The sequence below is a fragment of the Sphaerodactylus townsendi genome, linkage group LG05 (assembly GCF_021028975.2).
Source record: "Sphaerodactylus townsendi isolate TG3544 linkage group LG05, MPM_Stown_v2.3, whole genome shotgun sequence".
NCBI lineage: Eukaryota > Metazoa > Chordata > Lepidosauria > Squamata > Sphaerodactylidae > Sphaerodactylus > Sphaerodactylus townsendi.
This window is the reverse complement of record NC_059429.1, coordinates 97,997,069-98,024,369: the sequence shown is the minus strand read 5'-3', so window position 1 is coordinate 98,024,369 and position 27,301 is coordinate 97,997,069. Positions and strand designations below refer to the sequence as shown.

Below are 27,301 nucleotides of genomic sequence, written 5' to 3'. Positions count from 1 at the left end.
TTGAAATTCCTTACGGTTGAAAAAAGTAGGATATAAAAACCAATTTTTCTGTTTCAATTCAAATTTAAAATGTTGTAGACTGTTGTGTAAGAAGATATAAAACCCGCCACTTATTTCACTTTATCTATTAAAAACCAGGATTAAAAATCAGTAGGATCCCTATTGCTTAGTGATGTGGGTTTTCCAGGAAAAAGCCAGTGCAAATGTAACCCCCATGCCCAGAATGGGTTGAACCAGTAAGGGGGTGGAGACTCAGAGCAGCAGAAAGGCTGCAGAGCTCTTTGGAGAAGACAAGGCTACCAGACTCGGACCGTGATTTCTATAAGCCCTTAACACCTTGTTAAGGGTTTCTTTTTGTGGTTGTAATGGGTGAGAGTTGTCCTGGAAACCTTCATCATGTTGCATCCTGTTCATCAAGCCCTTGGAGTCTTCAGGAGCCAACCCACTTGCAAAGAAGAATTGGACTTGGCAGTATCAGTAGACTGTAACTAGAAGGACTTGAAATGCAACCTGAACAGGACCTTGAATTGTAATGTTAAATGTTGATGTTTAATGCCATTTGTAAAGAGAAGTAAACTGTTTTGTTTAAATTTGGTTCTTTGCAACTCCTTCCAAGTACTGCCCCACAGAACCCACAAGCTGAGGTTACACAAACACAAGAAAAAGGTTCAAAAGACATAAACATGCAATTGCAATTAATTGACAGCAATACACAAAAACTCTTTGGGGAATACCGTATATACAACAACAACAGCGTTAAGGTTTTCGGCACTCCCAACATAATACGTTCACAGTACTCCACCGCAAGCCAAGGCTATGACTGGCTACGGGCAGGGGTAGGGAACCTGCGGCTCTCCAGATGTTCAGGAACTACAATTCCCATCAGCCTCTGTCAGCATGGCCAATTGGCCATGCTGGTAAACTGATAGGAGAAGTTCCTGAATTTATCTGGAGAGCTACCATATGAACGAACAGCAGCAACGCTAGGAGGCTTTTGGAGGCTGCAGCGGGTCTTCCGGTCCTGCAGGGGCCGCTGTCGGGCGGGGCGGCGGAGAGCATCGCAGAGTCTCCACCCCGGGCCGGGGAGTCGCTTGGCTGACCCCACCCATCGGCAGCTGAGCGCCTGGAGAGCCGAGTGTGCGCGGTGCGCGAGAGCCCGGAGGCAGAGCGCGGCGGTGGGAGCAGCAGGGCCGGCTCGTTCCGGGGGACAATAGAGGCGCTGGGCCTGGCTGCGGTGCGGTGCGGTGCGCGATCGGGGCCGGGAGCAGAGGCAGGATGCTGGCGCTCTTCACCAAGCTTCTGGACTGGTTCCGGGCCCTCTTCTGGAAGGAGGAGATGGAGCTCACCCTGGTGGGGCTGCAGTACTCGGGCAAGACCACCTTCGTCAACGTGATCGCGGTAAGGCGCCAGAGCAGAGGTGGCTCGGACGGGCAGGGCCTGACGCGGGGGGAGGGGGGGGAGGGGGGGGGAGGAAGGAAGGAGCCTCCATCTTCCTCCTCCCTTGCTTAGATTCCTCCTTGCCCGAGCGGGAGTGAGGCCTCGCGACTCCCCAGAGCAGGAAGACGCCCCTCCCCATATCATGGAGGGGGCATTGTCGCCTTTTTGTCCCCTACGGCGGGATAGTCTTCTTCCCCATAGAAAGGGATTTCCATTCTACGCCCCTCGAGTGCTCATCTATTCCTCTCCCCCCTCCCCCCTCGTATGAATGAAAACGGGGGAGGGAAAGACGGCACATGGACTACGGGGGTAAAGCCTGTTGGGTTCTCCCCATCCCCCTGGTTCCCATGATTCGTCCTGTTACTGGACGGTTTACTTGGGGGCTCGGGAGGAAGAAGAGTCCGGGTCAGAATTTCAGGCTTGGATCCTAAAACAACAATTTGCAGGTCTGTGGTTGTAGGTATTTAAAGCGGATGATCTGAGTGGAGAATCGAGGTTCAGAATCTAGGCTGGGTCCCTGGTGGGAGGGAGGGAGGGAGAGAGGCAGTTCTGTAATGGATGGTAATTTCATCTCCCATCTTTTCTGATCAATATGGCAATTAGCAGGGAGTTTTGCAGTGTATTTGTGTCGTACGTGCGTTCTTTACTTTAGAAATGGAATTTTAAATTAAAATAGCATGTGCTTGTGTGTTCTTAAGCATACAGGCTAAGGAACCATCTTAGGAAAGCAGTGAGATTCCAATAGGGGAGAATTACTTAGATACAAAGCAATGGCTTATTCAGCCTTGCATTTTTCATCCCCCCCCCCCTCCCTTTTCTGTGCATTCTGCAGTAATGGCTTCAAAGAGGAAAAAAGACATTAGCAGCACGTGGGATGGGGAATATCAGCCCTGGGAATATTGATAGCTGTCTTCAGCTTTCTGTTTTGGACCATGAATGGAACTGGCTGAACTGTGAGGTCTGTGTTGTTGATTTAGTGAGGTGCATGAGCAAAAGGGTTTGATCTAGGTGAGTTTGCAGAACTGGAATGCTTCCATCTTTTGCATTTTTTGCTTTTCCATGCTGAGCATAGGCTCAGAGCAGAAACACAGGGGCTTGTCTAGGAATACAAAGCATTCTTTTTCCAGCAAAAGGAAGTGGGTTGCAGTCATGGAAGCTATAAAAACCTATTGCCCACTCTTTCCCCACTAATATTTTTGTAAATCTGGAACCATCTTTCCACTAGCTCCCTGCTCCCCTGTCCCACTACTGGAGGATGTATTATTTGGGGTTTATTTACCCCTCAAATATGTTCTAAAATAATATTTGCTACTAACTGTGGGTGCATTTTCATAAGACATGCTGGAAAAGATTCAAGTTATAAGACATGTAACTTTCATGTATCCAAATTATGCTTATTATTTGTTTGTTTGTTTTACTTTTATACCGCCCACCCCCGGAGGGCTCTTAGTTTTGGTGTAATTTGTGTATGTTCTTCATGCTTTTTGAATGTCTTCTGGGATTCCCTCTTGCATATGTAGTTTTTTAAATAGTTTTGGTAGGGCATCTGATAATCTGCACATCAGATTCAGGTTCCTGAGTACTGAAGATATGACAAGGCAAATTGGTCATTTGCTCAGTAAAGAATTTTGTCTGGTTTATTCCAGCAGAGATGCTCTGTCACTGACCACTGATTCAGTGCTGTGTCCCAGCCACATGATTTCTGTGAGCTTTGGCCAGCCTTTGATTTCAGGTTGGGAACCTTGTAACTCTGATTTGGGGTTGGTTGGTTTTTTTTAACCCTTACCTTTGTGGTAGGTAAAAATGTTACCTTAACCTGGTTTTCCCTTCATGACCACTCCATGATGTCAGGCCAAGGTGAGGGTTCCCCCCCCCCCCCTGTTTAATCATAACATCATCATGGCCAAGGAGTGATAGAACCAGTGATGAGTCAGCCCCTGACCAAACTTGGAATGGGCTTGAACAAAATGGTCTTTTTTCAAAATAAATTGAAAATTATTCTTTCTTTGGACCTCATTCTGAAGATTGAGGCCTCCTCTGCTTCTGATGCTGTGTGACTGGACTTAGGGCTTTCTTAGTCCCCAGTCTTATTGCAGTCTCAGCACTTGAATCTGCCTTCTCTGACATAGCCCAGTGCAGTGGAAAATGGGTGTGAAAGAGCCTTAGTTAGGCTCTTTATGTAGAGGTGAAAGTGTCTTTCAGTTGAGAAGTATCCCACAGCTTAGAACACAGGTGTCAAACTTGTGGCCCTCCAGATGTTATGGACTACAGTTCCCATCATCCCCTGCCAGCATGATGCTGCGAGTTTGACACCTATGGCTTGTCTGAGAGTTTGACACCTGTGGCTTAGAAGGTGATAAGCATACAAGCATGCCTATGTCTGTCTTTATTAGATGTCAGTGTTTTGCTGAAACTGCTGAGCCACAACATTTCCAGCTCCAGGAGTAAGGACGATGGGAAGAACCCTTATTACAAGAACTAAAAGTAAATAAGAGCCAGAAGAGATTGTGGGTGGAGAGAGAAGGATAGAGGATTTATATTTCCCATCCTACCCTGCCTCAACCAGGGAAACCCACCCTATCCTCAAATGCACACCCTGCATTTTTAAATCTTGGCACACCCTATTAAACCTTTGCATGTGCCCTACGGAAAGGGAAAGGTAGTCCTCTTTGCAAGCACCAGGTCATTACCAATTTGTGGGGTGATGTCATACCAAGTTTACAAGGCAGACTATGTTTGTGGGGTGGTTTGCCATTGCTTCCCCAGTCATCTACACTTTACCCCCAGCAAGCTGGGTACTCATTTTACCATGAAAAGATGGAAGGCTGAATTGACCTTGAGCCTGCTTAAGGCAGTAAGAAAAGGGGAAGCCCCAACATAAGATGGATTGACTCATCAGGAGGCCCCTTAAGGACTTTTTGTTTGCTGGGGCTATTGAGTGAGGGTTGAGTGCCAGGTTCTTAGAGAGGGGAGAGATTTTTGGTTTGCTGTTTCATTTTGGTTTAACTGAATATGTTTTTAACTATTCCTATAAGCCACCTTGAACTATGAGGAAGGGTGGGATATAAATGGTTTAATGAATACAACAATAAAGGAAACCATGGTCTTTCATTTGCAGGACCTGAACAAAACTGTTAACAACAGATAATTCAAAGGGTCCTTAATTTGCAGGATTGCTGTTAGTTGGAATCAATTTGATGGCACATAACACACGTGCACACTAAATGCTGGCTTATGGACTCCACAATATCAGCGTCAACTGGATTCCACTATCATTGCCCTTAGACATTAAAAAACTTGGGGTAGTTAAGGCCACCCACCACAATTTATTTTGATCGGATAAATGTTAATAAGCTTAGGGAATTACACTGAATGTTTTTTGGCCTCCTTCAACAAGTGAACATATTTCCCCAACTGAATGTTTCATTTAATTGGAGGTTTTTTAAAAAGAAGAATTCCAAGGATTAGGAGTCTCTATAGCAGCCTTTTTATGGAGACACCCATCAGCCTTTCTAAAAATTCCAGAAGCACCTGCAGGCTCAAGTGTATTGTGGACCACTAGTCTACAATCATTAGCAATTATGAAAACAGTGTTTTTCTATGGGCCTTTGATGGCCCTACAGTGCCACATCATACTGTGGCAACCTTGTGGACATCCTGTGGAGCTTGTACCACAAACCTATTCATCTTCCAGGTAATTTGTGATGATGGAAGGAGAAGGTGGGAGCAAACTGAGCTTCTTCAACTCTAGAGTATCTGTGCCCAATTTGGGTTGACCTTAAAATGTGAGTGTGTCAGAATTCTCACTTTAAGACACCTCCCCATGTAGAAACTTTCTACGTCACTTGTTTGAACCTGCTTTTTCCATGCCTGAACCTGACAACACATTGCCAGTTTTTTTTCCTAATTTTGGCAACAGAACCATGTAAAGGATTCAATGGTGTTGATGGTGAAGTAACCTTGAGTGCATTCCACAGCCCGGGCGATGGGCCAGATGCATCGGCGGAGACTTTATCTTTGCGCGGGAGATGAAGTCTCCGTTCCCATGGGAATCAGGAAGGGGATAAGTCAGATAGTATTATAACCTGTGCTTCTGGCGGAAAGTGTCATTCCCTGCCACTCGTGTACCAGGCTTTCTAAGATGTCTTAATAAATGGACGTTCAGTAACAAAGCCTTTTATTTCTGCGTCGATGGAATTCCTTACATTGTGGCAGAATCTTAATTCATCTATTCTTGTGCTGTGGACCTCTTGTCTTACTTGATGGAGAGGTTGAATATTACCTCACCGAAGATGCGGTAGCCCCAAAGGGCTCCGACCTTCCCTTCTGGATCTAGAAACGGCGAAGCCCGAGCGGGCCTGCATGGTGGCTCTTTCCGTCCTGCGTATCAGCACGGAGTCTTCCCTTTACTCCGTTGGGACGGGACGTGGCGGCGGCGGCGATGGGAACTTCATGAGTGCGTTTAGGCTGTCCATGGATGTTCGGCGCTGGGCGAGATCTCTACCGTTCACCGTGTGGATTACGACCTCAGATGCAACCTACCTGTCATGGAGAGCGGGCAACCACCTTTCATCGGCAGCAGGAATCCATTGAAGCGATTCCTGGACTTCATTATTTTGGTGTCTCCCAAAGGAACCACCGTGGCACAGCACTGGGGGGGGGGGGGGTGATCAAAGGACACGGGACTCAACCGGGAATTAGGAGGGTATCCGTACGCTTCATCGGACCCCATCGGTCCGGCGACGCACCTGAGAGGTGCCTCGGCGAGAACCACGGGGAACTTCTGGCGGCTCACGGTGCTTCGAGGCACCGGCTTCCTGATGGCGGCGAGTCTGAAGAAAACCTGCATTCCCAACCCGGACCGGTTTCCTCTCCCATCGAGAAGACTGGGATGAAATGCGGCGACGAGGATGCCCAAAGCGGCATGGAACCGTGAGCGCCAGCTATGGGAGGAGAGCAGGCACAGTTGCAGCAAAACGCGAAAACCCTGCAGAGGACGGGAACAACAGCGCAAAGAAGTCCAGCTTCGAGTTGGACCGTGCAAAGAGCGGCGCTCCAGCGGCAATGCGCTAGAATCACCAGTCCATGATAAAGTCCTGGAACAGTCCAGACTGGATTTAGCGGCAGCAGCGTTCGGAAGCTCTCTTGCCGCAAAGTGACTCACTGAAGCCCTTCGCCGGGACGAACTGCTTAAATTAGGTGAGAAAAAGCGCTGCTGCATGCGCAAGATGCATTGGCCATAAGGAGAGCTGAAAATTTGGAGAGGGAGCTAAGGGGAGGCAGCAGACCAAGGGGCCGCCAAGTTGGAACCTATGCTGTTACTGATCATGCGGTGCCAGGGGCCGCATTACCTGGGTCCTGCCACCCAAATGCCAGCGGCACCTTAGCGCCCGATTCCAGCCCCCCCCTGTGCAACAGCGCCTGCCCAACCTGCTCAGCCAAGCGCCACCTCCCAGCGAAGCCAAGAGCCGTCGAGCGGGGCTGCACTTTGACTGATACCAGCCCGTTTGATGGGACCCGGCTTCAAACTTCCTACTTCATCTTGCAACTCAATGCCCGCGGAAGACTATGATGATCTCTACCGGTCTGAGCGAAAAAATCACGGGACATCGGCTCAGTCCTAGATGGGGCTGACGCTGACCTGGTTAAATGACTATTTTAGTTACAGGATGAGACTTCTACGCACAGTGCCGCATTCCTCAAGCTTTGAGGAAAGCTGGCGGCTTTCAAGATCAGAAGCGCCCGAGAATATGAAGCTATCCGCGCCATCAAAACCATCAGCAAGGCAACCCGCTTCCGTTTGCAGAATTTGTCCGTGAATTTGCGATGCGGCGGCTGCTGGAACTTCTCTGAGTGGCCTGAGCGCGTGAGATCGCGAATACTTCGGATGCTGTGGATAGCAAAATCTACGTGAAACTGTGTTTTTTAATCCGGGTTCCTCTGCCATTGCAGGTGGATCAGTTAGGGTCTCAAGTGGCGTCTCGTTTGGAATCGGCTTCGTCAAGGGAGGCAGCCCTGGCCGAAAAACCACTACCGTGCCCGCAAGTCAAGCCCAGCGCTTCTACGGGAAACCACCTCTGAGCGTGCATGGAAGCTTGGGTTGTCTTTCTCGCGGAGACCAGGTCATCTAACGTAGCTGTCCCAAGAAGCAAAACCAACCGCTCCAGCTCCAGCGTGCCTCCGTCTGCCAAACCACCCGCGGAGTCAGGGCCGCCTCCACTGGCTCGTCTAAGCGGTGACGAAGAGGCGATAGCAGAGGAGGGGAAGCAGCTGTCTGTCTTTCTTCAGCCCCATGGACATGGGCCGACTCTGGTAGCGGTGAGGTGAAGACGGCGGCTCAATACTGTTCAAGCATTTCTGGCCAACCCGCTAAACACTTTCGCATTATAGCCTCGGCCCTTGTGGATTCGACTTATCCCCACTGCTTAATCATTTGGGTGGCAGAGGGCTAGGTCTGGACGAATTCCTGGCTAAGCCATGCACCATTCACCCAAATGGGCTGGCAGCCCTCGAGCCGAAGGACGGCCCAATTCAAAACACAGCGGTTCTCCTCCGTTCGCCGACCATTGGGAGAAAATTAGTTTCATTTTAAGCGCCGGTAATATAAACACTCCATAGTTTTGGGCATGCCTTAGTTGTTATTACATGAACCCAAAATTCGTTGGAAAGGATCCTAGAATTCACTGACCATACCGGCGGTGAACATATGAATTGGGAAGAAATCAGCGTCTCTGACCTTCCCCTCTCTGGCTTCCATCTCCAGTGATTGCTCGATTCTATTGACATCCGCCTGCATATCAAGATCTAGCCAAGAGTTTTTTTCAGAGACGGGAATCGCGATCAATTGCCACCACAGGGACGCAGCTGTAAAATTGTTATACAACCAGAGCGACTTTGCCCAAGGGTAGAATCTACATGAGTCCTAATGAGGAGAAGGAGCCGTGCTTTCTTAGACAAGAACCTTGCTTTCCTTGGTTTTCATACGTGGGCTGCAAATACCGCGCTGCTCCGTTTTGTTTGTCAAAGAAAGATGGAGTCTTCTGACTTTGCACAGATTATCGAGGTCTCAATGCGGTCTCCCTGTCAATAAATATCCTTTGCCTTTGATCAAGGACTGGCACCTTAGATGCACTTTCGGCAAAGAATTTGCTTATTTTACTAGAAATTAGACTTAAGAAGAAGCTTACTACAGAGTAGAATTGCTGAAGGATATGAACACCTGACTGCATTTAATACAAAGTTTGGACAGTTTGAATATTTAATAATGCCATTAGTTAAGTAGGGCCCCGGAGCTTTCATACAGCCCTTATCAGCGAAGTTCTCCCTTGATTTACTGTGCAAGAGTTGTTGTATATTTTAGATGGCGTTTTTTAATTTTACTACTTAGAGCTATAGAAGAAATGTTGGTCGAGGAGGTATTGAAGCGCTTGCTTGATAACTCTCTCTTTGCCAAACTCCAAATGCTGTTTTCATCGAATCCTCCATTGACTATTTGGGTTACGGATCTAAGCCGAGGAGCTTAAAAATGGATCCTGCTAAAAAATTGATGCAGTCCTCAATGGCCTGCCCCACCAGCATAAAGAACTCCAGTCGTTTCTTGGTTTTGCTAATTTCTGCTCGTGATTTTATACCCCAATTTGCTGAACAGCTCTCCTCTCACAGACCTCTGCAGCACTAAGGGTAAAGATTCACTGTCCACGCCAAGCCGGGGCCTTCTCTGGTCTGAGGAATGTCAAACAGCCTTTTCAACTATTAAAATCTCGTTTACCACCGAACCTATCGCTTGACCAGATCTCCGTTTGTAGTTCCGCGTGGGTATACCGGACAAAGCTCTCAGGCGACCCTGTTGCAGAAAAAATAAAGATAGTAGACTGGTTCCGTGTGCTTATTTGTCTAAAAAATTCTCTGGTGCGAACTCCAACGCTGGACTGTGGGAGACAAGGATTTCTGCCGGCCATCAAAGCAGCACTCTCCACTTGGCCACTGGCTGGAGAGCTAAGCACCCTTTCAAGTTTAGTCCGGATCGCTAAAAAAACCTGGCAGCTCTCCACCTCAAGATGTCCATGAAACAACCGTTGGGCGATTTCTTTTCTCGTTTCTCATTTACAGTCCATTTCTTTCCTGGAAAACCAACAAACTGGCTGTGGCTCTCGGCGCCTACCGGGGAGGGGTGGAGCTGCCTTCGCGGTATTCCATACGTTCTTTCCCCCACTCCCAGTTGGGGTTGGCTGTCACCCGATCTCAAGCGTCATGTCCATACCCCGTTCCCAGTCACCGTCTCTCACGCTTTCCTCACCGGGGGTGGAGGGCGAATAAATGAACCAAGCCCGGCTGAAGAGGACTCCCAATTCTGCGTTGGAGAATGGAGTTTGGTAGCGGAGAATGTTGATGCTGTCTCTATCCATAACCAAGTTCAAAAGCTTGCCCGCGATGCCCACGTTCAGCTGGACATTTTGGCTTCTTGAAAACTGCTACGCACTTAATAGCCCGCCCGGCAGTTCTGGTGGCCTTAATGCGCAAAGAACATTTAAGACTTACATTAAAGGCTGCTTTCGGTTTGTGCAGAAACCAAAACCCATCAGGGAAGCCCATGGACTGGTGGAAACCTCGGTAACTTCCGCCCAGGAAGTCATCTCCATGGATTTCATTACAGATTTGCCGAAAGTCCACGGCAACCACGGTTTTATGGGTGGTGGTAGACTTATTCTCTAACAAGCCCATTTTATTCCGTAGTAGCTGCATCCCTCTGCTCCTAAGTTGTACGGCTGTTTATTCAACATGTTTACGATCTCACTCCGCCCCGTTAAGGTGGTCTCGACCGCTGGCCCCCAATTCATCTCGAAGTTCTGGAAAGCGTTTTTTACTTAGGATTGTTGGGAGCACGCCCGTCGCCGCCCTACCGCACGTTCAAAGTGGCCGGTAGAGCCGGAGGGCGAACGGACCCTTAGCGAGCAATATTTCACGTTGTTACACCAACTACCACCAAGACAATTGGTCGCGAGCTTATTCCGTTCGCGAATGCGCCTACAATAATCGCAGTTCATAGTATGATACAAAGAAAACCCCCTTTGAAATTGTGTCAGTACGCTCCTTCGCCCGTTACCACAACTACCGCAGCAGCGTTGGACCCCCCAGAATTCCAACAATGGATTTCATCCCCTAGCCGAGGATGGAAGTACGGTCCAGACGCCTTACAGCAAGCAAAGGACTCCCAAAAGCGCTACTGGCGGATAAACGCAGCTCAGATTCCCTCGCGTGTAAGGCTCCTGGATTGTATTTATCTACAAAAAAAAATCTCAGAAGGTATAAATTTTCCAAACTTGGCAAAAGGTTTGTGGGACCCTTTTCACCAAAATTACTAAAAGTGATTAATGATGTCACTGCCAGCTTAGATTTTACCTAACTCTCTTAGTAACATCCATCTGTCTTCCATTTCCAGAAACTTGCTCAAGAGGCTCCAGCCGATGCCATAGCCACGACCATGGAGAGGGCCCCCCCTCCGACTATTATTGATGGCCCACAAGCACTCACGAGTGGCGCTGTATCCTGGACTCTCGCTTTACTGCAGCAGCACGTATTTAGTTTCTTGGAACAGGATATTCCTCTGGGTATAATCAATGGGTTTATTCCGAAAACATTGAAGCCCCCACCCTTATTTCTGCTTTCCACCGTGCCTTTCCGCATAAACCTGGAAGGGTCTTCTTTAGGGGAGGCAGAGTGTAAAGGATTCAATGGTGTTGATGGTGAAGTAACCTTGAGTGCATTCCACAGCCCGGGCGATGGGCCAGATGCATCGGCGGAAGACTTTATCTTTCGCGGAGATAAAGTCTCCGTTGCCTCAGGAATCAAGGAAGGGGGGATGGGGTGAATGGTATTATAACCTGTGCTTCTGGCGGGAAGTGTCATTCCTGCCACTGCGTGTACTTGAGCTTTCTAAGATGTCTTAATAAATGGACTTTCATTACCAAAGCCTTTTATTTCTGCGTCTATGGAATTCCTTACATTCCTTACATCAGCACTGAGAATGTGATTTGCCATACTGAGCTGGCCAACCAGCTTGTCCTCCCAAACAAATCTGGTGTGTGTATCTGTGCTAGATGAAATGGTGAAGTAGCTTCTTGTTCATGGAAGTTTAAACCAGATTGAGTCTGATAGGCTTCTACATGCCACAAAACTCCTTTCTTTGCTTACACAGAACATGGATCTTTGAAAATGACTGCCAACTCTATCATGTGGGCTGATATGAGCATACTCTAAAAAAGACTTCAGTATATTTCTGGGAATACTTGGAGCTTCACAGGACTGGGGGAGGCAGGCAGCTGACCAAGCAAGGAACTGCCTACTACTCCCTTGGGCCTAACTTTTAAAAATCTGCTTTGAGGATCCTCCTTGTTTGCTGCCTTCTGCATGGGCTCCTCTGTTCTTAGCTGCCTTTGTCTCTTTCTTTCACTCGATTCTCCACATCTTGTGCCATGCTGTTCCTTATGCTTGGAGCAGCGTCACTGTCTTGCTACTTCTCTTTTTAAATACTTCCGTAAAGTCTGCTTTTTTTAGGAAGAAAATAAAGTTCTCCTTTTGCCTGTTGCCTCCCGAGTCCTCGCCAGTCTGTCCACAACTTGTTGCTTTCAGACCCTCATGTCTTTTCCATCCAGCAGATTCCATCTGCATGCCTCATTATGTCCTTCTAGTAGTTAGAAGTCGTTACCTAAGAGATGTTGCACATGTTCGGTATCTCATTTAAAGTAGACTCAGCTTCTACCTGCACACAGTTGGCACAAAGGCCCATCCAGGTTATGGAACCTGGCCATGGTAACTTTGTACCCACAGCAATAGAAGTCCTCATTTAGATGAGAAGCTTGGCCCCTTGTGCTGTCACGTGCTTGTTACCATCATGTGGATCTTGGCTTCTGATGATAACGTTATAAAGCATGGATGGCTTGAGGATTGTGGTGTTTTCAAACAGTGTGTCAACTCTTGTGTCTTTGGAAACAGGATAGCACAGGGGTCTCCAGATGTTCATGGGCTACAATTCCCATCAGCCCCAATTGGCCATGCTGGCAGGGGCTGATGGGAATTGTAGTTCATGAACATCTGGAGAACCACAGGTTGCAGACCCCTGAGATAGCAGTTCAGCAGCTAAAACTCCAACCTGGGGAGCCCCTTGCCCCCCATGAACAAGGCTGCTACTGCCTTTCAGCTTCTTCCCCCTGCAATCTGGGGATAATTAAGTCTTGCAGTCTTGTTGTAGGGGTTACTAAGATAAGATGTATGAAGCGTATTGAAACTCAAGCAGCACTTTATAACTGCTAAATGATTTATTTTCTTTGTTGTGCTTACTCAGGCAAGGATTTGATATCCCAAGCCCTTTTCTGAAAGGAGTGTCAGTTCTTGTTTAGCAACTTTCTGGTTTTCTAGCTAAGCTGCATGATGACAACTTTTTGCATTGTATTAGAAATGATGATATTCATTAGCATTACAGTGGTTGGTCTGAAGAAGCCAGATCGGCTGTGATAGGCTTGTATTGTGTAGCATCTTTCGGTTTTGTACGCAGCCGTCGCCAATAAAACTAGTGTCTTGAGGATGAAGCTGTGTCCTTGGACAGATACCCTCCCTGAAGGCTTCGTCTCAGTATTGTGATAATTATGCTGCCTTCCAAGTAATGCCATACAAAAATGCAGGCTTTGATAAATTTTCTATGGCTGTAGGAACCAGCCCAACAAATTACGAACCAGATTCATTTTCCAGACTCCAGCATTTGTATTTTAATGACCATATTTTCTAATTGTTGCTGCCATAATACCTAATCCTAAACTCTTCATAGTTTTTCATAATTTACTAAAGCCATATGAATTGTAGTATATGAATAAACAAGCAAGGAACCTGGAAGGGCTGTGGGAAGGGTCACTTCATTTCTCTTGTATCTCCTGCCCCTCCCCAAGTCCACTTTCTCTCCTGGCAGCCCCATATCCTTTCTTCTTTCCCTGCTTCCTTCTCTCCTTCCTGCTTACCAATCAGCTTTTCTTTTATCAGTCTCCTCCCACTCTAGTCTTCAGCTTTATTTATTATTTACTTCATTTTATACCCCAAATTTCTCCCCATTTGGGACCCAAAGCGACTTATATTCTTCTTCTTTCCTGTGTCTTTTCCTCACAGCAGTAATGTGAAGTATATTAGGCAAGAGAGAGTGACTGGCCGAAGGCCACCCAGCAAGTTTCCATGGCACAATGGAGATTTGAATTGGGATCTCTCAGATCCTAGCCTTTTCAGCATGCAGCACCTATCCCATAATTTAGACATTGCCAATCCAATCGTTTTCCACCATTTTTGTCTGCATGCTTTGAGTCAATGGTGTTTCCTGTTTACTTATTCAGTTTAATCTTGTCCAAACTGAAAGAGATAGGGACATCGTGTTGTTTGTGATGTTGTAGATAATCGCACTTGAATGTATCCTCATTCACCCTGTTTTTTTGGGGGGGGGGGATTGTGCATGCATTGTTGCAATAAATCACTAATGCACTTGCATTGCTCCCCACTCAGACTGGTCATTGTGACCATGCTTCTCTTTTTGAAAACTTGCCTCCCTTGTTTCCCAAGATTCTCTGATCTGGACTTCCAGCTAAGTGGCTTTATTGCACGTTCAAGAATCTCTGCAGTGGAAGAACATTCAGAAGTTGCAAACTTTTGTGTTCCAAGTTCCTGCCCTCAGAAACACATCCCTTCCATCCCTTTGCATTTGGAAAAAATTGCACTCAAAATGGATATCACAAACCAAGGCACAGGTGCTCATTTTGCACTTCTGCATGCCTCTCTCCCCAAAAAACTCAGGCCCAGTCCATTCCCACTTTCATTTGCACATACGCACCATTGAACTATCGCACACCAAGAAAGAAAGCAGTCGAAATAAATCTCTTTTGTTTGCTTGAGAAAACACAAGTGTGCAGTTTGGGGGAAAATGGCTGAGGGGGAGGTTCAACGGCTACACAGTGGCATGGGTAGGCACCAGGTGTTTGGTAAGGTGAAGAAATGAACAACGAATCAATATGATTGCATGCTCAAGGGAAACTGACTCAAAAAGAGTCTGGGAAAAACATCGCACTAAAAGTGTTCATGAAAACAACAGAGGAAAACATCTCATCAAGTTGCAGAAATGCAGTAGCAAGTTACTCAGTTGAATTGTATGGTGGGCACTATAGGGCCAGGACAAGTCATGTGAGTTGTGTGGAAGTTGCTACTGGGCTCAAGTGATTAGTATGGTATCAAGTAGTCTGGTGACCATTGTCGCACCTGAATGAGTTACACTACTTGCATGGTTGCAAGTTCCCTGGTAATTGTTGTTGACCTGGTCCTGATTAATTGTTAACCCAAGGTAGGAAAGAAGGGAGCAGGGGTGGTCTGGAAGGGCAAAATAGCCCTGGAAAAGGACTTCCCAATATTTGAAGGCTTGCAGTACTTTTGTGGTTGCCTAACAATCTTCACAATGGCCATGGAGATCTCCTTTCTCAAAGGTACAGGTGCTCCTTCTATTATTTGGGGGATTTTTTTTCTGCACACTTGGGGGTTTCTCAAGTTTGTAGAAATATCTGCTTTTCATGACACCAGTCTCTGGATTGAAGTATCTGCAAATGGGATTATGTTGAAAATTAGATATATTGATGTTTGTCAACAATACAACAAAAAGGTATCATCTAACCCTGACCTAACTTCTCTCCAATATCTCATATCTCCATTATTGTTTCTAAAAAGCTCTGTTTAACTGAATATTGCAGTAAGTATAGGAAGTGATAGTTAAGAAATGAATTCACCTACCATCCACTTTGTGTTGTACAGTTAACACAAATAAGCAGTGACAAGAACTTCAAGCATGTGTCGTAAGCAAAATATTATACATTAGCTCAAAGGTGACACAGAATGTAAGACATTCATCCTATGAAAAGTTATTCACCAAAGAATTTTTATGAAACTAGGCATAACTCTAACTTGTATGCAGAGGTATGGTTATCACCTCATTTTCCTCCTTCCTGAAGATGGGAACCACATTTGTCTGCCTCCAGTCTGCTGGCCCCTCACCTGTTCTCCAAGAATTCTCAAAAATAATGGGCAGAAGCTTAGAAATTACATCCACAAGTTCTTTTAGTATTCTTGGATGACATACCTAGACAAAAACCTAGTCTTGCATTAAAATAAATACAATATTCTCATATGAAATGATAAGGTTGCACTTTTATCGAAGATCACTAAGAGACACTACAATAAAATAATTGCTGAATATACTAGGTACCACAATGAAATTTGTAGGCAGAATAGCAACGTGGCCCCTGGGATTGGTCAAGCCTTGCAGAGAGAGGCAGAGGAGAGTGCTTGTTCAAGAATGCAAGCACATTACAAAGATGCTGTAAGGAAGGAGGTCACTTGGAAGACTTTTCTGCATACGAGAGGTAATAATATACATACGCTGCTAATATAGGACACGGAGTAATGAATTCAAACTATGAGAAAAGAGATTCCATCTAAACATTAGGAACAACTTGCTGACAGTAAGGGCTGTTCAACAGTGGAACGTGTTGCCTTGGAGGGTGGTGGAGTCTCTTTCTTTGGAGGTTTTTAAACAGAAGCTGCATGGCCATCTGTTGGGAATGCTTTGATTATGAGTTCCTGCTTGGCAGGGGGTTGAATTAGATGGCCCTTGTGGTCTCTTCCAGCTATGTGATTCTAATATTTTTGTGGTGCAACAGGAAGCCTCAAGCAGGATGATTAATGTTGAATGTGACAAATATCTGGGTAGGTAAAGTTCTGATCTTTTGTTCTTGGCATCCTTAGGTGTACAATAGCTGCCAAAAAGATATGCTGTCTCCTTAAAGGATGTAAACCAGGTCTGAAGCAGACAACACATAAAGATCCTGTTCTGGATGATACAGGCTATCCTGATCTCAGAAGCTAAGCATGGTCAGCCCTGGTTAGTATCTGGAAGAGGGGCCACCAAGGAAGTCCAGGGTTGCTGTACAGCGGCAGGCAAACCATCTCTGTTAAGTCTCTTACCCAAAAAACTCTACGGGGTTGCTTTCAGTCGGCTGCAACTTTCCAACACAACTGCACAGATAAAAGCTCTCGAGTACATCAGGTCTTGCTCTTTTAGTATCTGATAGTTTCAAAGGGTAGCATTGTTATTATTCAGTAGAACAGGTAGACTGAAGTCCAATAGGACCTTGAAGACCAACACGTTTAATAGGGTATGAGTTTTTTAATGTTAAGCTCCCTTCCTTGGATCTAGAAGCTTGACTCTGGAAAGCTCAATCCCCAAAAATCTTGTTAATGTCTAAAGATGGTACTGGACTTAAATTTAGGTCTGATGTTATTCTTGTCCTGAGCCAAATGTCTCAAAAGCATAATAGGTTATCTTATAGGAGATAAAATAACATTTCAGGGTAATCTTAGTGAACAGTTACTGCATATGCACGTGGCTACACACATGCCGAAAATGTTGTCCCCTGTTCCCTCAGGAACCAACTCAAGCTTCTTGACCTGAGGTAAGGATAGGAGGCCAGCACACCCTACAGATCAAGCTGCATCTTACCAATCTAGGCTATAGTGCTCTTCAAGACATCATTTATTTACCATTTAGATTATAAGGTCTTCTTGCAGAAGGCATAATTTACTGGTGGACAGAAATGTCCGCCCATTTGGGCTATTTAGTAGCTCCCGTTTAGGCTGTTTACCACATGTGAAATAGGCCAGAACCTCAGACCCTTTCCCATTACCATTCAAGTCCCCACATGGAGAATTGTTCCTGATGGATTAAACTAGACCTGTCTGCTCAACTCCTCCCTTTTTCCCCCTCTCCTTCTGTAATTTTCTGCAAAAATTAGGTAAAATGGAATTTCGTTCTTCTCATTGTTTATGAAGCGATCTCTTGAGTCATCAAGGCTTCTACTGGAATAAATGTTATTCATCTTTAAGGTGTGACTGAACCTCTGTTCTGCAATAATTGACTAATGCAGCTACTCCACTGGTGTTGCTTGTCGAACAGGCATAGGGTCATGATTGCAGATAGATCTCCCTCTCCTGTTTTTATTTCAGTATTCCCCATCCTACCCATAATGGTATGACATGATCACCTAGTCAAGGCTACTGTGATGTGCCCTGGGTGATGTGCCCTGAGTCTCATTGTGCCCTGAGTCTCCCCTAGCGTTTGGAATTATTACGGAACTTCTACAGTAATCTTGTTAATTTAGCCTTGTGATTACAGTAACCAATCATTTTCACACGGGCTTGAAACTCTGAACTGGGGAGTCTTATGTAAATCCAGCCTGCAATGTGGAACCTTTCAATTTTTCTTGAATCTTATTTTTAGAATCTTTGTATGTTCCTTCTCTTCACCTCTCCCTCATCCATCAATGCTGAAGGCCTCTGTGCAAGAGAACCTCATTTAATACTATTCCATATATTCTCAAAACACACAGGAATTGAGAAATCCAATATTGGACAACTATCAGTGTGTTTTAGGGAGTCCTTTTGTGGGAATAGGCATATGTATTTGGTGAATGTGGCTGGACCGTGTGTGTGTGTGTGTGTGAACCCTCCAATCTTGCAATGGGAGCCACTTAAAACAGATTTTACTTCTATCTGAGGGGCTTATCTGGTTTCCTCTCTTCTCATTTGAGACTCCAATGTCCAGTTGCTCCATTTGAAGGAAAGAGGCACCCAAGTTCTTATTGCATAAGAAGCGGGTTGGGGAGGTGAAACAGAGTGAGAAAGGAGAGGGGGTCAAGTCAGAGAAAGACAAGTGGTAGTACGGGAAAGATGTGAGAAAGGGCTACATTGAAGCAAGTGAAACGAATGAACAATTGTTTTTTCCTTTCTTCACTTATACTGTGTCATTCTCCCCACTGGGAACCTCAAGTGGTTTATATCATTCTACCCCCACCCCCACCCCCCACACTCCCAGAGAAGATCCAAAAGCTATGGGTGTGCCTGTCGAACCATAAGGAGTGAGACTTGTGGTCAGAGGTCTTTTTCCTTCCATACTTTTCTCCCTTTTATATTAGCCGTATTTACATGTTAGAGTGAGTGCACATCCATTCACTTGACAAACAACACTTGGAATCAGCGCCTGTGTAAATGTGGAGTTTGAATCACACTTTCAGCTATGCTTCTGTTGAATATAACATGAGCATTGGTCAATGCACAGATAAGAAAAATTGAGTACGCAAAATGTACATGTGATCCCTGTAAATTCTGAGCAGGGCAATTAGCTGAGAAGATCTTCACAGTTGTTTCTTACTGTCCCCCTTCCTTTGTCAGCCTTTGCTTGATAACTAATGGCTACATGACTTAATTCCACACCTAGATTCACAGACTGGAGGTGGCTGAGACCACAAGTTTTGAACACAGTTGAATGCTGCCCATCCCTGTGATGGTGGTATCCTTTTCTGCAGTCTGTTGAGGAGCAGTTGGCCACTTGGGAGAGTATTTACACTTCTGGGAAATGTCAAATTTCATGGCTGACCTACAGTTCTGATCTCTTGACAGTGCTCCTGCTCTTTGTATTCCCTCTAATTTGTGTTCTTGCCTTTGTTAAACACTAGCAGCTTAAAACGGAGCACAAAATATCACTTGTGGAAGTGAGACATGACTCTGAAAAAGGAACACAGAGGACCAGAAATCTTAACCACTATCATTCTTAGCTCAGTAACTTACAGATTGGGCTGTTGCAATGTGTGTTGAAGGCCTTTAAAGATGGCCTAGAATAGGTGTTCCCTTTATGGTGCTTTTTGAGTGCCATAGCACCTGCTCATACCTTTTCTGGCACCTGCCAAGTGGGCGAGGTCATATAAGACTGTTTCCCAGCAAGTCTTCTGATTGATTGTTGGAGATTTGATCGGCTGTGCAAATTACTTAAAATGTTGCTTTGGCAGCAGCTGCCACCACAGCACAAGGAGCTTCGCTATGTGACCGAAGTTAAGCTGCAGCAATCGTTTTCTGGCTGGCCATCCTCCTGTGGCTGCCATTTTGTGGCAGCTGTTTTGTCACTGCTGGTTTAGAAACATCACTTATGTCATTTTCTATGTGTGAAATATCCAGTTCCATCGGCCACATGCCCATGCTTTAAAATCTGACAACAAGGCCTGCTCTGGAAGCCATCTTTTGTTCGGAATAGAGGCTTCCTTGGTGCTGAGGAATGCTTTCTCCTGGGAAGGGTGTCTTCTGGCCCTGTCACTTGACTCCTGAAAGAAATTCGTAAATTTAGTTCTTCCTCTGGAGAGAAGTGAGGAGAGGTGCTTGCTGTGTTTTAAGTCTGCTTAGCTGTTTTTGATCATTGATTTATTTGGTTTTCAGGTTGGCTTTAACTTAAGAGAATTTACATTCTTTTGAAGTTTATATGTTGCTTTCCAATTGATAGTGAAAGAAAGTATAAACATGGTATGCCTGCAGCTTACTTTATTTAAGAGGGAGAGTTGTGGATTTATACACACCCTTTCTCTCCTGTAAGGAGTCTTAAAGCAGCTTACAAGTTCCTTTCCCTTCCTCTCCCCACAACAGACACCTTGTGAGGTAGGTAAAGCTGAGAAAGTTCTAAGAGAGTTGTGACTAGCCCAAGGTCACCTAGAAGACTTCATGTGCAGGAGCAGGGGGAAAAATCCAGTTCACTAACCACTGCACCAACTGGCTTTCTAACCCTTTTAAAATTTTCACCTTTTATTGCATAGACAACTGGGAGGTGAAAGTCATAGGGGCTTTAAGGAAAGTGTGTCCAGGCTCCAAGCCTTAGTTACGTTCAGACATGAAAATAGGATTAATGTGGCTTGAAATCTCCCCCTTTATTGCCTACACCAGATATTTAGGAGTCAAGGAGGAAATCCATTCAGACTCCTACTAGCAAATTCTGCACCTACTTGCCTACTTGCTCCGGGTGTAATTTCTGCTTTTTTTTTTTTTGCTGACATTTCAATGTTGCTGTGTGAACATCATAAATAGTCTAGCAGAAAATGCAAAGATACCACTAGCCCATACAGAAAGTTTCTTTGTTTACCTCTTTGGTAAACCTCTCAGTCTTTAAACTTGTAGGTCAGGTGAAACTGCAAGTCAAGACCTTTAAAAAACAACATTTCCTGTAAGTAATTCTGGCTGAAAGATCATTCTGTGTAAAACGGGTGCTCAAAAAGGTGCTCATGGGTGCGTGGGGCCAGGAGGGGCTCTTACAGATTTTTAAAGCGTTGCTTTGGCAGTAGTTGGCACAAGGGCCTTCACTGTGTGATTGAAGGTAAGGTGCAATAGGCATTTTGGGGCTGTGCTCATCACACCATGTCCGAATTCTAACAGTGTCGAAAAGGTTAGTGGTATAGACCGTTCACTTGTTCCTATTCACACAGCGTTCATCAACCATTGCTTTATATCTGAAACTTGTATTGAAACAGTTTGGTTTTCTGCAGTCTTCTTTTTCCCCTGCACAGTTTGCAGCAATCTGCAGTGAGTTACAGAGAAATCTTTTCTGCATAGAGTCTTCTGTCTCAAGCTTGTGTTAAGGCCCATACTTCTCTGCAGTAAAAATTCATCAAAGCAGTAGCATCACGATAGCTTGATACTAATTAGACTGGCTCGTTGCTTCTGTTCTTTCAGTGGTATTTTCTTCTATCTGTGAATGCAAATTGAGTTTGTTTATTTTATTTATTTAAAACATTTTGTTCACTGTGCTTTTATGTATAATCTGTAAGTACCTCTTTAACCGTAATAAAGTTGCCTGTCATTAGTTAGTCTGGGATTTTCTGATAATATCAGTTATTGTATCTTAATGCCATTGAGGGGCATTGCATTTGCAGTGTTAGGTATTCCTTAAATGGTGTATTTGTAATACGCAGAGTACGAACAGCCAGTCAACAAAAATCATGTAATGTATAAATAGGTTATTATCGAAGGCTTTCACGGCCGGAATCACTTGGGTGCTGTGTGGTTTCCGGGCTGTATGGCCATGTTCTAGCAGCATTCTTTCCTGACGTTTCACCTGCATCTGTGGCTGGCATCTTCAGAGGATGAAGAGATAAATAGGGTGTTCATATATGCTGGCAAAGGTTCATTGTGAACTCTTTAATTACTAGGGCTAAAAAATTATATGTGCTTTGGAAGGCCTGCTCAGACAGCAATGGCACCTCAAATCTGATATGTAAATCAGGTTTAAATTAGCTCAGTGGTATAAATAGGATTCTGTAAAACCTCTGCAAATGGAAAGGAGTTTCTTTCAAACAGAGATATAAATTTTGTTTAATAAAGTAACTGTTTATTTGTATACAAAATGTATAGCTCTCTGCTCTCACAAGGGCTCTCAGGTTGGCAAATTAAAACACACATAATAAAATCACATTTTAGAACCAACCAAAAGCAACAACACATAATTAAAACTAGAACTAAAATTCATACAAAGACACAAATGCAACAATTAAAATATTGGGCAGGAAGGAGGGATCACTGAGGGAATGCCAAATGAACAAAAAAAAGGCTTTACCCACTGGCAAAAGATGGCAGCAAAAGAGGACAGACTATTCTGGGGAGAGAGTTCCAGAGTTTTGGTGCCACAACTGAGAAGGTCTTCCCTGGGGCGTACCTGCCAGAGGGACATGGGGTATCACATATCCACAGGTGCACACTATCTAATCATGGGGGGGGGGGGCATACTTGCTGGCTCCGGGTGGTAGACCTGGGCGCCGGGTGTGTGTGTGTGTGTGTTAGATTTTGCCCCAGGCTCCATTTTCCCTAGATACACCTCTGACTCCTCCCCTGGGTTGAAACCCATGTAATCTCAGAAGGTGGAGGCACCTGAAGCAGCGCCTCTGAAGATGACTTTAGGGATGGGATAGGGAGTAACTTACTGGGATAGGGAGTAACTTACTGGTGATCCTCTGGCTGACCTCAACCAAGGCCGGGACTTTTTGGGCCCTGACCTCAGCCTGGTGGAATGCTCTGTCTGAGGATACCAAGGACCTTCAGGTCCTTATGCAAGAGTTGTTTCACCAAGCATATATGGGTGAGGCAACTAGGGTTAACCCTATAGGCCTCCCCCTTCAGTCTGCCCAACTCTCAGTTTTTGATACCTACTCTATTATTAGTCCATTGGGACCCCTTGGTGGTGTTATGCCAACTACCCAGTCACTCCCCACCCCCGAGTTTTGGTATCCCTGTAAGTCTCAGCTCAAAAGCATCTAGTGATCTCTCTGTGGCAAAGGAACCATCATCGTCAATTCTTCCACCCTCAGGTCACTGTTCCCCACTATCTACAAACTATCATTGTATCAACATTGTTATTGTGTATACATTACAGGCCCACAATTATATGGCCCACATATGGATTCATGTGCATTATCAGCTCTGCTACTGATGTCTATTAAGAAAAGTTAACACATTAACATACGCCAGTGTTGTTCTTTTGCATGCATGAGTATCAGTGAGGCCACTGTTGGGACGCACACAGTCTGCTGCATAGGCAATCCTGGAGGGCCCAGGTAACCCGTTGCCAGTTCTCCCAACAGTGGTACATTTTCCACTGTTTGCAACAATATATGACTAGTGTGTAAACCAATCCTTATTGTTGTTTTTAAATGTTTGGCTTTTTACATGGCTACTTTCGACTTGCCGTTTAGAGCCCTGGGCACAGGCTCAGTCCGGGTGCAGAGTCCTGCGACAGCAGCGAGGGCTTTGAGGCTCCTGTCACTTGCTCACACCACGGAGGCTGTCATTGTTTGTGCAGATGCTTTACAGTCCATGTAATCAGCATCCTTGCAGAAGGCAGTAATGGGCACCTGCATAAAGCCAGAAAATGCATGGAGTGGGTTTTATAAGGAGAAATTTATTGGGCCATGGATGAAAATCTGGCCTTGTTAGACAATAGATATTTGGGCATCAGTCACTTCTTCGTATGGCACTGCTGTAGTTTTCAGCTATAAACTTTCACTTTGCTGTCTAGACTGCATTTCCCTGGAGACTCTGAACTTGGCTAGCCAGGCAGACAACAGTAGAAACTCCCTTAGAGAGCCACAACAACATATTGGTGTGTGTGTGTGTTTAATAATGATATTTGAGGTACATGGTGGTTTGGTCTTTTGGCTCACTGATCTTTTTCTTCCCTCAAACTGGAATGGAACAATCTCAGGCCATAACAGGAAAGTTTATTCTGTCACAGATACTTCTCTTGCTTGAACTTGCTAGAATTAGAATGCTGCTCAATTGTGCAGCTGGGGTTGTGTAGTGTTTAAGAGTTCATAAAAATGTGATTACTGTACAAAAAGTACCTTAACGATTGTTATGTGGCTCTATGGGTGCTTTGGTTATGTGAGCTGAGACTTCGGGGCTTTTCTGCTGACACAGCAGGAAGCTAATGAGGAAGGAGCATCGCCTTTGCATCTACAAGGCTTAATTTCTAAACACAGCAGCACTAGGAGCCATGCCATGCATCCTGCAAGGCTTTGTCAATGATTAAAGGTAGGATTTGCTTGCTTTGTGATGGGAGAAACACTCTACACGTGCATCGAGGCACTTGTTACTCATCATGTGAACTCATCTTAGATTGTATTGTCAAGTAAAGAAAACTGCCGTGTTTGCCTTCATGACATGGAATCCATACATTGAGTTTTATTAGTTGAGACAGGAGTTCTTTCTCCCTTCAACATAAATAGCTTTTACACTTGAGTTCCTTTTTGTTATTGTTCATTGGTATTCAGAACATAGGCTAAACCATTGTGATCTCGGCACCATTAGTCTTTCCTTTATGTTAAGTAATGTCTCAATCCTTGATCAGGCTTCAGAAGCAACCCTGCACGGTTGTTCCATATGGTAAGCAAATTCAGGTTTGTCGAGTTCCACAGAGAACCACTGAAAAAAACGTGAACAGAATATAACATGCAAGTGTTAGCATCTGATCTGCAAAACACTCCATAAACATTAAGAGACTTGAGACGCGGGGGGGGGGGGGGGGCATCAGGTGGGCATGTATGGTTGGGTCAGGGATGGGAAATACTCCCTCCTGTTATCCTGCTTTTAAATATACTTATACAAGCCAGGTGTTGTTTTGTCCAATATGGGTCCAGTTGCACTGTGGCTGAAGAGGAGGGTTTTCACAGGTATACAACATTTTCAGCTAAACCTGTGCCTGTTTTCAAAAAATCCCTAAAAATGAGATTAAATCTCCCAAGCAAAATGTTTTAAGGAAAGAACAACAGTCTGTCTGGGTGTCTAGCTGTGAGCCTCCCCATCTGTCGTTGAAAGAACTGATTTTTAGTACTCGTACTGTGTTGATACTGGAAATTGAGGCAAAATGAACAAAGTTTATCTGTGCAGGATTTCTGCTGTCTAGTAAATCTGCCAGCAGAACAGCCCTGTTTCTACAAAAGTTTGCTTGCAGGGCTGTATAACTAGGGTGAACTAGGGTGAAGCAGGGCAGGTTGTTCCAAATTTCAACAGGATACCTTTGCAGTGTGATAAAGTAGTTCTGGGTATGCTTACAAGTTGTTCCAAAACAGTTGCCTTTGCTGATCCTTTGTGATATGAGTGTGCTATGACCCAGGGAACAAACTGTTTCCTGCATGTATGTTTGTAAATGTGTGTTGTCACTCTTATAGTTATATAAAGAAGAGACTCAGGCAGTGTTTTGTCTTCTGGACCTGCAGGTTTTTGAGAGCTGTAGTGGAATGATTTCAAGGCAAACCAGTTTTGGGGAGGGTGTTTTCTGCTTTGGTTTTCAGTGATGGTGTCCAGTATCAGACTTTTGGAGCATTGCTTCAGCAGTTGGGGCATGAAGGAGCCAGCTTAGAGCGAACAGAACATTTGTATTCCTTTCTGTATTTAGGAATCACCTCTTCTTAACGGCCAAAGTAGGATTGACATCATCCCTGGGCCTGACCTGTAGACAATGGCCCCTTCCGCACAATGATACACTTTCAATCCTCTTTCACAATTGTTTGAAAGTGGATTTTGCTGTTTCGCAAATCAGTAAAATCCAGCTGCAAAGTGGATTGAAAGTGCATTATTCTGCATATGTGGAAGGGGCCAATGACACTGTTTTAAAGACAAATGAGGTGGTTTGAAAATGCTGCGAGGGTCCAGTGAGATTCTCTTTACCTGTGTGTCTTTTCAGGTTCCAAAACAGTTGCCTGGTGGTGGCGGGTTTGAAAATGAGGGGCACTTTATCCAGAAGTGCTGCAGACCTGATTGGGATAAAATCCTCACAGCATTTTTAAATCATTTTGATAGGCTTTAAAATGGTGGTGGTGTGAACAGGTCAGACCTTTGACTCTGTACCACTAGGGGAGCAGCATGTTCTATAGCTTATGAGAATGCTGGGCCTGGACTGAAGGCACCTGGGTTGAAATCCGCACTGGACCATGAAGCCAACTGGTGGGCCTGGATCAGTCCCTCTACCAAGCCCTATTATGCTTATGCTCACTAAAGGGATCCTAGAATTTAAACGTGAGAATTAAAACCAAATGGTCCAAAATCCAAAGCTTCAGCACTGACAGTGAGTTTCAGAGGGTGGCCATGTTGGTTAGATTTAAGTCCATTGGAACCTTAGAGACCAACAAGAGCTTCAGGGTTCTCACCTTTCTGGAGTAGAAGCTTCCTTCCCTCAGACAGAATTAGATCTCAGTCAGAAGGTGGGAGGAGTATTGTAAAGAATGCTTGTAAAGGGTGCAACAGTTCAATGGCTATTGTAATTTGGTTGATTAGAGCAGAGGGAAAATCATTGGGGGCAGAAAATAACATCTGTAATGAGATAAGAATCCTTTGTCTCTTTTCATCCCTGGAGGTTTCATTGTTTGGAACTTGTGAATGAACACAAGATCATACCCTGAAAATCTTTGGTGTCTAAGGTGCTACTGGACTGAAATACAAAAGCGAGGAAACTTTGGTGCTTCCATTCTCATCGACCTTGACAGCACCATCCCACAGTTTTGCATGTGCTCTTGTCCCTGGTTGATTTCTCTAGCTAGGTACAAGAGTTAAAACTCTAACCTTGGCCATTTTGAAGTGAGAAAATATATTGGATTTCCTTTCCAGGTTACCCTAGGCGTGTACTTTCAGTTTTGCATCTGCTTGTTACCTTGCTTAATATGAGCTGGCCAGCATTTTCATTCACTCATCCAGTCCCCATCCTTATTACAGTGCCCATCCCATGTGGCCTTTAGTGAACAAAGGGGACCCTTTCCACTCTTTTTCACCAGTGGTTAAGCTAGTTGTTCAGGCATAGGTTTTTGTTCAACTGTAGTATCATTATGAATCCTGAATTATTAGGCACTTCACCGTGTTTAATTACACAATTAATTCGGCAACTTTCTTCCTGTTTCTCCTAAAGTCTGTAGGTTTTTGATATTTGCCAAAACTTTACTGGGATTAGTATTTCTGAATTATTTATTTCCTCATTTAGGAATCTGAACGTGTCCTGTGTGTATTTTAAATTTAATTTCAAAGCAGTTCTCCTTACAGTAACCAAGTTTGCTTTGCAGAAGAACTGTGAGTCATAAAAATTGTGGATGCATCGAGTTACCACAGCAGGGCATTCTTTTCTTGGTGAAAAATCAAAGGACTGGGCAAATATGGAGTGAGATGCAGACTGCACTGAGTAACCTACCACAAGTAGTATTCTCTCCTTGACAAGCACCAGGATATGGCTTTTAAAATGCAAAGGGAATGGGGGGAGGGGGGAGCATATCTAGTGCAAAGTAATTGTGAAGAATCTGGAAACCCTGTAAGGTTTGCTGATATGTCGTATCTTGAGAGGGTGATGGCTAAAAGCCTTCAGTTCTTCTAATCAGGGAGGCCCCTTCTGCACACGCAAAATAAGTGGTTTTCAAACCACTTTCACAACTGTTTGCAAGTGGATTTTGCC

General features: G+C 44.9%; 1 protein-coding gene across 1 annotated transcript in view; it reads left to right on the top strand.

Moving 5' to 3' along the window:
* Positions 1–1,086: 1,086 nt before the first annotated feature.
* The window catches only part of ARL8A (ADP ribosylation factor like GTPase 8A), a 45,531-nt gene continuing 19,316 nt past the window's right edge, over positions 1,087–27,301 (top strand). Inside the window, exon 1 of the mRNA XM_048497198.1 lies at positions 1,087–1,398. Within this exon, the coding sequence (XP_048353155.1) occupies positions 1,276–1,398 (123 nt within the window). The 5' untranslated portion in view covers positions 1,087–1,275. The remainder of the gene's footprint in view (positions 1,399–27,301) is intronic.